At 40.5% G+C, this 11,252-nt stretch overlaps 1 protein-coding gene across 1 annotated transcript in view; it reads right to left on the bottom strand.

The window, feature by feature from the left end:
* Positions 1 to 2,494: 2,494 nt before the first annotated feature.
* The window catches only part of TPO (thyroid peroxidase), a 172,482-nt gene continuing 163,724 nt past the window's right edge, over positions 2,495 to 11,252 (bottom strand). The window contains exons 13-14 of the mRNA XM_056563064.1: positions 6,227 to 6,326; positions 2,495 to 2,675 (exon numbers count right to left, since the gene is read on the bottom strand). Of these exons, the coding sequence (XP_056419039.1) occupies positions 2,516 to 2,675; positions 6,227 to 6,326 (260 nt within the window). The 3' untranslated portion in view covers positions 2,495 to 2,515. The remainder of the gene's footprint in view (positions 2,676 to 6,226; positions 6,327 to 11,252) is intronic.

Raw genomic sequence — 11,252 nt, 5'->3', positions numbered from 1 at the left:
ATTAGCAGTGACCCATTCCATACACTATTGAGTACACTCATCCTGTGTCATCAACAAGTTAAAGGGGTACTCCGGTTAAGGAAAACATATCCACTTTCCATACGATAGAGTAGAATTGTCTAATCCCGGGGCATCCCTCCCACCAGCACGTGATCTCCCATAGGGAGCCTCATCTCTTCCAGCCTTACTTACCCAGACACATCTTCTCCCCTCAGCTCTCCGACCCCCACCTTCAAGGTCACGCTCAAGTTGAATCAGAGTAACAAGGCTTTTTTCCGGAGATTAACCCCTTAAGGACCCGGGGTTTTTCCGTTTTTGCATTTTCGTTTTTTCCTCCTTACCTTTAAAAAATCATAACTTTTTCAATTTTTCACCTAAAAATCCATATGATGGGGTATTTTTTGCACCACCAATTCTACTTTGTAATGACATCAGTCATTTTACCCAAAAATCTACGGCGAAATGGAAAAAAAAATCAATGTGAGACAAAATTGAAAAAAAAAAAACGCCATTTTTTAACTTTTGGGGGGCTTCCGTTTCTACACAGTACATTTTTTGGTAAAAATTACATCTTCTCTTTATTCTGTAGGTCCATACGGTTAAAATGACACCCTACTTATGTAGGTTTGATTTTGTCGTACTTCTGGAAAAAATCAAAACTACATGCTAAATGGAAAATTTATACGTTTAAAATGTTCATCTTCTGACCCCTATAACTTTTTTATTTTTCCGTGTATGGGGCGGTATGAGGGCTCATGTTTTGCGCTGTGATCTGTAGTTTTTAGCGGTACCATTTTTGTATTGATAGGACTTATTGATCGCTTTTTATTCATTTTTTCATGATATAAAAAGTGACCAAAAATGCACTATTTTGGAATTTTTTGGCGCATACGCCATTGACCGTGCAGTTTAATTAACAATATATTTTTATAATTCGGACATTTCCGCACGCAGCGATACCACATATGTATATTTTTATTTACACAGTTTTTTATTTTTTTTATGGGAAAAGGGGGGTGATTCAAACTTTTTATAGGGGGAGGAGTTAAATGATCTTTATTCACTTTTTTTCACTTTTTTTTTGCAGTGTTATAGCTCCCATAGGGACCTATAACACTGCACACACTGATCTTTTACATTGATCACTGGTTTCTCATAAGAAACCAGTGATCGATGATTCTGCCGCTTGACTGCTCATGCTTGGATCTCAGGCACTGAGCAGTCATTCGGCGATCGGACAGCAAGGAGGCAGGTAGGGATCCTCCAGCTGTCATGTAAGCTGTTCAGGATGCCGCGATTTCGCCGCGGCTATCCCAAACAGCTCCCTGAGCTAACCGGCATGGTTTCACTTTCATTTTAGACGCGGTGTTCAACTTTGAACGCCACCTCTAAAGGATTAATAGCACGCGGCACCGCGATCAATGCCGCGCGCTATTAGCCAAGGGTCCCGGCCATTGTTAGATGCCGGGCCCGACCTGCTATGATGCGGGGTCGTGCCATGGCCCCGCGTTATAGATCGGGAGCGGACTCAGGACGTACAGGTACGCCCTGGGTCCTTAACAGGTTAAGGGAAGTCCCAGTGATTGGATCCTTCGCAATCAGACACTTATCCACTATCCTGTGAATAGGGGATGAGTTTTTCCAAAATGGAATAACCCTTTAACAAGCATATTTCCCGTGGTTCTCCCTTTTCCTCCCTCACTCTCCTGCGGAAGCTCATGATCTCAGAATACACAGCAGCTTGATCAAATATTTTAGATACCTCAAGGACAAATGAATAGAAGATAATAGTAACACCAAGGAGGGAGGGGGCTAGGCTCATATGGAACAGCCCAGAGATCACACGCTGGAACTACTCACTGGTGCCTTTAGAGGAAATGATGGACCGATATCTAGATGAAATGGAGGGAACATGCCTAAAGTAATGAACTACACTTACACTAGACAACATATCAGAAGTAATAGTCTTTGGCCTTCCCTCGTCACTCTGTTACTATTATGATCTATTACAGTTTATAACAGAAAGATATTGCACTCCTCTGTTGTCTCTGTTCCAATCTACACAGCAAAGCTGACAATGGAGCTGCAGAAACAGGATGTATGAGCTCATTGTGTCTGTCCTAGTGGTCAGTGAGAACAGTCAAACATAAAAAGTAAACATAAATAATAATAAACCTTTTACTGACTTATCATACATTTACTTTAATCATCATTTTTAAATTTCTGAAAATGAAGGATTTAATGGAAAAAGATGGAAAAGACAGAGTCATTCGATTCTATAACCTCCTAATAGCAGCTGTAACATCTAAAGCTTCTAAAAAAAAATATTCTTAATGGATTCTTAAAGTAAATCTTGAATCTAATGCTTCCCAATGAAATTAGTAGTTCTAAAATAGATACATCAAATGTGCTTATCTTTACAATAAAATCTTGGTAGAAAACAAAAAATAAAAAAATAAAATAAAGTCCAGCCGGTCTTCTGATACATTTTTATTTATCTGTAAATTGTTGGTCTTTACACTGAACTATTAGCCTTGTTTGGCTGTAAAATTATTGATGGAGATGACGGCAAAGACATTTGGTGACACTTGGAACAATCTATTTTTAATGCCATTTTTTTCAGGTTTTCTTCTTCACAGTGAAAGTCCACAGAGGTCTTGTAGGAGAACAGCCTGCTGTAGAAAATACAGGATGGTGAAAGGTGGTTGGGAAATACAACTAGATTTTCGTTATAAAATGTATGTCTTTCTTGTGTGCAGAAGGCTCGTGCAGGCGGCTGTATTACAGCTCTGTGCAGAAGCATACAATGGCGCATGTATAGGATGCGTACAGGTTTACATGTAGTATACAGATATTTTTTTGAATTTTATAGAAATCCAACAAAAAAAGGATGGCATGCCCCTCACATGTAATTCCCTCCTAAAATCAGTGCTTCTGGAGAATAGCTAAATAAATGTGGTGTTCGATGAACCACTGTACGGCAGCACGTAAATTTCCATCTGGTCCAACGCATTTCTATTTTCTGCCACACAGACTATTTTCCATGAACATAAAGTCCTGGGATATAGCTGGATATTGATTCTGTTAGGTTTACAATAGGTCACAGATAAGAATGATGTGAAACATAATGGATGCATTTTTCAAATCTGGTGTAAGATGAAAGAGTTACCCATTAAAATTAGTCAGATCTATGATCTTATTCCTCCATGACAGCAACATGACTGGTCTTTATTGACCACTACTTCACTTTTATACCCCAATACAGATATCTCCTTCAATATCTTTCTACTGGCTCAACATATCTTATATGCTGAGTCCAGTGCTGCTTCCACCCTCTTTTCAGTATGCCCCGCAGCTTACCTCGTTGTCTTGAAAACGGCCTTGCAATAAGTCTGTTTATCGGGATGTGAGAGTGCCTGCCTATCAGTGACGTTCACACCTCCGGGCCTTGATCTCAGGACTATGCCTATAATTGAGGTTTAGCACATCACTAGCATTCCTGTTTCCCTTTATTTGTTCTGACCACAACACTGACTTTGCTCCTGCCTGATGACTCTAGGTTTGACCCTTTCCTGTACTGACTGTTTTGTCTAAAAAAATTTTACTGCAATGCCCTCTTGGTTCTAACCCTCTGGTTTTCTCCTGACTACTCTGTATGTGTTACTGTTTTAGCCCATATGTTATTGACCTGGACTGTTTGATGCTTCTTGATACTGCCCTTAGTTTAGCATCAGGACCATTGCCCAGTTGGGGGATGTTGTTTATGGCAGAACATCCAAGTAGGTAGGGACAGTTCTTGGATCTGGATCCAGGTCAGCACTGGATCTCTACCCTTTGATGTGACACCAACAAAAGCAAAGTTTTACTGCAAGTTTTCAATGTGTTTAATTGATTCCACTCCAGTTTTTAACTGTGCAGTGTTCAAGTAAGTAACAAGCATGGATCCGCTGCGTTACACAACTGGTCTTCTTTGGGCCACACTCAGAAGCAGAGACTGAGTACATTCAAGGTTTTACCCTCTATTCTACCACAGGATATTTATGCTGGACTTTTCTGCTAGAGGATAGCAGGCCACTTTCCAACAGCAAACCATGGGACAGCAAACCATGATGCATGGCATCGAAAGGTCAAGGAAGACAGGTATTCACATTTATGGAAAATCTACAGAATAGTGGGGGAAGCCCAAAACTGGTGTCAGGGGTACAGAGTAGCTTCTGTATAGTATGCAGTTTGTGTTTTTTTTTATTTTGGGTCCATTTCCAACAAAACTTCTTCATAGAGTTTTTCCCATCTCAAACATTTATGTTATATACATGGAAGGCGTGTTTCACCTCTAGGAAGACATTGGCTGTGGAAGTGGTCAGGAGGACAAAAACAGGACCACGAGATGTTTTCCCCCTTATGCTAGGTTTTACTTTTGTGGTACAGATTGCTATGTGCTATGGATGGCTCATGTTCATCTGTAGAGATAACTCCTGGCAGTAAAGCCTGAAATGCATATAGCAGCTTCTGATGGTGTCCTGTTGGGCAATGAGGGAGTTTAATAAATGATTGGGTGGAAAAGATAAATCACTTGATGTGAGACCTACATTCTGTTCTATGTTTCTGTCTGTAACGGATGATGGAAGCAATTTTCCTTTTTGTTTCTGGCACCTTGAACTTGCACAGCGGGTTCCAGAGCGGATGTGCAATTGACATGGAAGAAGTCTGAAGAATAAGTTGGGTATTTCTATAAATCACTCATTGAAATCCCACCTGTCTTTAAGTGAAGTTTACAGCCTATCGTTCTGAGGATCTGTCATCTGCTTACTTCACTTTTTATAGTACAGTAAATAGTGTAATTTATTTGATATATTTGAATTTTATTGTGGTGCTGCTGAATCTGTAATTTAGTTTATATATGTGTAGTGTTTCTTTACTATTTAAAAATGGGAATTGGAGAAAGATGGACATATGACAGGTTTATCCCTTTAAAGGGGTTGTCCAGGAAGCTGAAAAGGTCCCACGTGTGCTGCCACTTGGACCTCCACTTCTGCTCCCTGGTTGTCTCTGTAGTATACAGCTTCAATACAAGAGGGGGCCGGTACCATTAACAATCATTGCCCACATGCGATGTTCAATAGATAAACAAGCCATTGATTATAGCATGTGGACATGATATCTTCCACACCCGATGATCATGACTGGCCCCACCCACTCTCATCTTGGAGTGGTATACTTCAGAAACGACCAGGGAAAGGAAGTAAAATAAAGCAACTTATTAATATAGTGTTATTGACCATAGTACACAGATCTTCCATTTCAGCTGTGCCCTCTGCCTTGTAAGCTGTGACATCAAGTCACAGGCTCTGGGAATAGTCTCCTCCATCCCTTCACCCCCTATCCTGTCAGCATAGGGCAAGACCAGTCATGTGAAGGGGGAGATGGTATTACTTCTTATTAGATTCATGACTCATTAGATAAGGTTAGATAAGGCAGCAGAGAGCTCATTCTAACCAATACTACTGTGAATAAGAACAGGCTATCTGCTGCCTTATCAAATGAGAAGCAACACCAGCTCCCCCTTAAATCCCTGATCTTGTCCTGCGCTGACAGGAGGGGAGGGACATAGCAGACTGCTTTCAGAGCCTGTGACGTGATGGAACAGCTCACAAGGGAGAGAGCACAGCTGAAATTAAAGATCTGTGCACTATGGTTAATAATACAATATCAGTAAGTGGCTTTATTATACTTTTTAACATTAAACATAGGTTGTTTCTTTCACTGGATAACCTTTAAGACTCCAGGGCCAGGGTGCAACAGTCTAAACAGTAAAATAAGCATTGTTTTGATCTATGCCACAAATCTTAGCATTGTACATCATATATATATATATATATATATATATATATATATATATATATATTATACAGAATATATCCTTTGGATAAGAAACAACATGTAAAAGATACATCTTAAATGGGGAAAAAAAAAAAACAACTGCCCGTGATTGACAATAATATCCAGAGAGGCAGAGATGACAGATGGAGCTTCACACACATATAGGTAGAGATACACAGATACAGATGTACAGGCTCACATGCACTCGCAAGGGCATTCAGATACTGGCAGGTTGGTGACATTACATTGTCAATCATTGGCACCTAAGCATCTACAAGCGTCTTGTTATCTAAGTGATTGATAATAAAATATGCAATAAGCAGAGAACACAACAAATCTTCCTTACCCTCTGCAAACTAGAATCCAGCATATCACGGCCCAGGAAAGGAACAGCAGCGCCACCAAAATGATGGATGCTATGGATGCTCGCGGAAGTTTTCCAGAATCTGAAGACATGAAAGTCGTGACAAAATATGTGTTTAATAGGATTTTCTATAGAGGTAAAAAAAAAAAAAAAAATCTAAAAAAAATGTAACGCTGGGTAAACCATTTAGCATACGGCTAATGAAACCTACAAATTATTGCCGTATAAATATTTTATTGGGCAGTCTTTGCTTTTAATCAGGAAAAACCGTTTACAAAAGGAAGATCTCATGATGGTCCTAATGCGTTACAATCCAGGGGTAATTGGGCTGTAAAACATTGCGTCTCGCAAAATTGGATGTGTCATGTTCTTCTCCCAATTGCCAGATAATGATGGAAATCTATTGTGACATTTATGTAGTCACGGCGGCAGTGCAATTATTCTAATAGTCACCTGTTTGCGAAAGTCGAAGGGAACGTTTAATCTGCGGCCCGAGAAAAACAAAAGCAAATATTGACTGAGAGCAGTATGGAATCATTACCTTTAGAGCAGTAGTCTCCAAACTGTGAACCTCCAGATGTTGCAAAACTACAACTCCCAGCATGCCCGGACAGCTGCTGGCTGTCCGGGCATGCTGGGAGTTGTAGTTTTGCAACACGTGGAGGTCCACAGTTTGGAAGCCACTGACTTAGAGGATGGTAACACAGATTTTGTTACTTTGTAACAAACATAGAAATTATCAATATAAGACAAAATAATAATAATAAGAAGAATGCAAATGATAAGATTATTATTTTTATTATCTTAATTATCATTAATAATAATGTTAATAAAGGTAAGTTATTATTATTATTATTAAATTATTATTATGAATAATCATCATTATTTTAATAACAAATAAATATTAACGATTATAAGTATTTATTTATTCATTTTTAATAATAATAAAAAACAAATAAAAAAAGCATTTATTATTATTATATTATTATTAATCATAATAATAATGCCATAAAAATGATAAAATATGATAATGACAATTATTATTAATCATTACAATAATAGTAGTAAATAAATAATAACTATTATCACTATTTATAATGTATTTATTAATAATAATAATAATAATAATGTAATACTAATAAGAAGACTTTGTTGCTATTCTTATTATTCTTATTCTTCTTCTTCTTATTATTATTATTATCAATGCATTTTTTTATGCAGTTACAAAGTTAGTGTAACTGAACTGAAGCATGATTACTCAGAAAGAGAAACATAGCTGGAGCCTGGGGTTGCCAGTCTGATTATATGATTTTGCTAAACAATTTATCCCAAAAAAATCACAGTCAGTCTACCTTTTATACGAACAAATTGGACAACCATAATGAACCATACAAATTTGGAGTCATATATGTGTATAATTCACTGCAATACTGGTATGAGGATATCAGTAGCTTTTACTGTAAACTCTAAAATGATGAGAATTACAATATCCAGCACAAGCTTCTCCAAATTGTTTTAATGGACACTGGAAAATGTGAGCTATTATTATGGATTGTCAAGAAATTTATAGACAGTTGGCCCCCCTGATGGGGACATAAAAAACGAAAACAAAAAACAGTGGATACTAGGAATTAACTCCATCTTCTGCAAAAGAAAACATTAACCCCTTAGGGACTCAGCCTATTTTCACCTTAAAGGAAATCTGTCATCAGAATCACCCGCACTAAACCTGTTACACAGGCTTGTAGTGCGGGTGATCCTGATTAAAACGCTCCTTACCTGGCTAAAAATGGTTCAGCGCTTCTTAAGATATCTATATTTTTAGTTTTCTGTTATTCCCTGGCTTGGGACTCAGTGGGAGGTGTTATCATCTCGGACTCGGCCACACGTCATTCTAGCTGGGCGGAGCTGCCGCCCGGCTCATGAATATTCATGAACTTATCCTCCTGGTCTAATTCTTCTTTCTCGGTCTGGTGGGGAGGGCCGCGCATGCGCCGCGTTCCGTACACCCGGAAGCGGCGTTCTCCCCCGGCTTCACTCAAGCTGCGGCCCTATACAAGTAAGAAGACGGGCTGCATAAGTGAAAATCCGGGGGTGGGAGGAAGGGACGGAGGGTGTATTTATTCACAAACAGACCGAGAAAGAAGAATTAGACCAGGAGGATAAGTTCATGAATATTCATGAGCCGGGCGGCAGCTCCGCCCAGCTAGAATGACGTGTGGCGGAGTCCCAGATGATAAGACCTCCCACTGAGTCCCAAGCCAGGGAATAACAGAAAACTAAAAATATAGATATCTTAAGAAGCGCTGAACCATTTTTAACCAGGTAATGAGCGTTTTAATCAGAATCACCCGCACTACAAGCCTGTGTAACAGGTTTAGTGCGGGTTTTTCTGATGACAGATTTCCTTTAAGGAAATGCAAACATTTTGGTTTTTGCATTTTTGTTTTTTCCTCCTTCCCTTCTAAAAATCATAATGCTTTCAATTTTGCACCTACAGACCCATATAAGGGCTTTTTTTTTGCGTCACTAATTGTACATTGTAATGGCATCACTTATTTTATAATACGACCTGCATCAAAACAAAAAACAAAACTATTTTTGGGGTGAAATAAAAAAAGAAATGCCATTTTTAAAATTTTGGGGGCTCCTGTTTCTACGCAGTGCCCTTTTTGGCGAAAATTACACCTTATCTTTATTCTGTAGGTCCATATGGTTACAAAGATACCGAATTCATATAGGTTTTATTTTTTTTAATACTTAAAAAAAAATAGTTTTTATCGGTACCATTTTTCTTTAAGGGACTTTTTGATCGCTTTTGAATAATATTTTTATGGTATATGAAGTGACCAAAAATGCACAATTTTGGACTTTGATATTTTTTTACTTGTACGCCATCGACCGTGTGGTTTAGCTAACCTAATATTTTAATAGTTCGGACATTTACACATGCGGCGGTACCACATATAATTATTTTCATTCTTTATTACATTATTTTATTTAAAAAATGGGAAAAGGGGGGTGATTTAAACTTTTAATAGGGAAGGGGTTATAGAACTTTTATTTAAAAAAAGAAGTTATCTTCTGATTGCATACACTGGTCACTGTTATTCCAATGCAAAGCACTGATCAGTGTAACCGGTGATCTGCTTCTATACCCTGGAGCATGGAGCAGTAGATTGTCAATCGGACAATGGAAAGGCAAGCTGATCGGGACATTGCGATTTTGCTGAGCAGCAGGGATTCTTTTACTTTCGCTTTAGACCCCGCAATCAACTTTGATTGTGGCGTCTAAAGGGTTAATGCCATGCAGCGGCTCGATTGGCCATGCCCGGCATTAGCCGTGGGTCCTGGGTGCCCGTAACAACCGTCGGTGAGAACGGTTTAAACCCGTTAAAATGGACCAGGGTGTACAGGTATGCCCTGAATCCTTAAGGATCAGGGATGCAGGGCGTATGCGTACACCCTGCGCCCCCAAGAGGTTAAAGGGGTACTCCGGTGATTTTTTTTTTTTAATCAACTGATGGCAGAAAGTTAAACAGATTTGTAAATTACTTCTTTTTAAAAATCTTAACCCTTCCAGTACTTATCTGCTGCTGTGTGCACCAGAGGAAGTTCTTTTTTAAAATGTATTTTCGGTCTGACCACAGTGCTCTCTGCTGACACCTTTGTCTGTCTCAGGAACTGTCAAGAGCAGGATAGGTTTGCTATGGGGATTTACTCCTGCTCTGGACAGTTACTGACATAGACAGAGGTGTCAGCAGAGAGCACTATGGTCAGACAGAAAATAAACTTAAAAAGAAAAGAACTCCCTGTGGAGCATACAGCAGCTGATAAGTACTGGAAGGATTAAGACTTTGTAATAGAAATAATTTACAAATCTGTTGAACTTTCTGGCACTAGTTTATAAAAAAAAAAAAATTGTTTTCCGCCGGAATACCCCTTTAAAGGGAATCTGTCAGCTCTATAACAGCTCTCTAAATGCAGCGTGCCCCCCTCCCCCCTCTCTACCTTGCCTGATTAGGGCTGAAGAGTGAGGAGAATTCCAGTCATTGAAGGAAGAAATGGATATTTTTTGCAGCTCACATAAGAACATCTGTCTCTTGTTTTAATGACCGTGATTCTCCTGGATCTTCAGCCCAGCTTTGAGGTAACACCCCAGGCTCTTGGGAAAGGTTGAATTTTGGCCGTGACCTATGATATATACACACAGTGGCATACTTACCGTTTGGCAAACCTGATCCCCGCCGGGGGCGCATACCTGGAGAGGGCGCAGGCCGCCAAACAGATCTAGCCGCACAGTGCAGAGCTGTGGTAAGGGGCCCGACGGAGTTTTCATCAGATCTTCGACACTATTCACACAGGTATTCTCTACTCTGCTAATTAGGGATCGACCGATTATCGGTATGGCCGATATTATCGGCCGCTCATCACGATTTTGAGCATTATCAGTATCGGCAATTACCTTGCCGATAAGCCGATAATGCCCCGCCCCCCGCACCGCCCCCACCGCACCGCGACCACCCCCCGATGCGCCGCACCGCACCGCGACCGCCCCCCGTAGTGCTGGGCGGTATACCGGTATGGATTTTTGCCCATACCGCTATTCCGGTCGGGCCCCTCCCCCACCCTCCGAGTCAATAAAAAAAAATTAAACTTACACGTATTGGGGGTGGTCCGGGCCATCCATCCTCCCTTCCTGTAGTGTCCGGCGGCATTCCGGGTGGAGGTTGAACCGGTCCGGGCTGTCCTTCTCCGGCGGTCATCTTCTCCACTCCGGGCAGGCTCCGGCCTAGTACGCTGCATAGACGCCGCTACGCCGTGATGTCAGGTGCGTCGCTGCGCACGGGCGTCACTGCGTAGCGGCGTCTATGCAGCGTACGAGGCCGGAGTGGAGAAGATGACCGCCTGAGAAGAAGGACAGCCCGGACCGGTTCACCCTCCACCCGGAATGCCACCGGACACTACAGGAAGGGAGGATGGATGGCCCGGACCACCTTGACAGGTA

This window comes from Hyla sarda, chromosome 3, assembly GCF_029499605.1.
Source record: "Hyla sarda isolate aHylSar1 chromosome 3, aHylSar1.hap1, whole genome shotgun sequence".
Classification (NCBI taxonomy): Eukaryota; Metazoa; Chordata; class Amphibia; order Anura; family Hylidae; genus Hyla; species Hyla sarda.
Note: the sequence above shows the minus strand (reverse complement) of the source record. Positions and strands in the feature narration are given on the sequence as shown.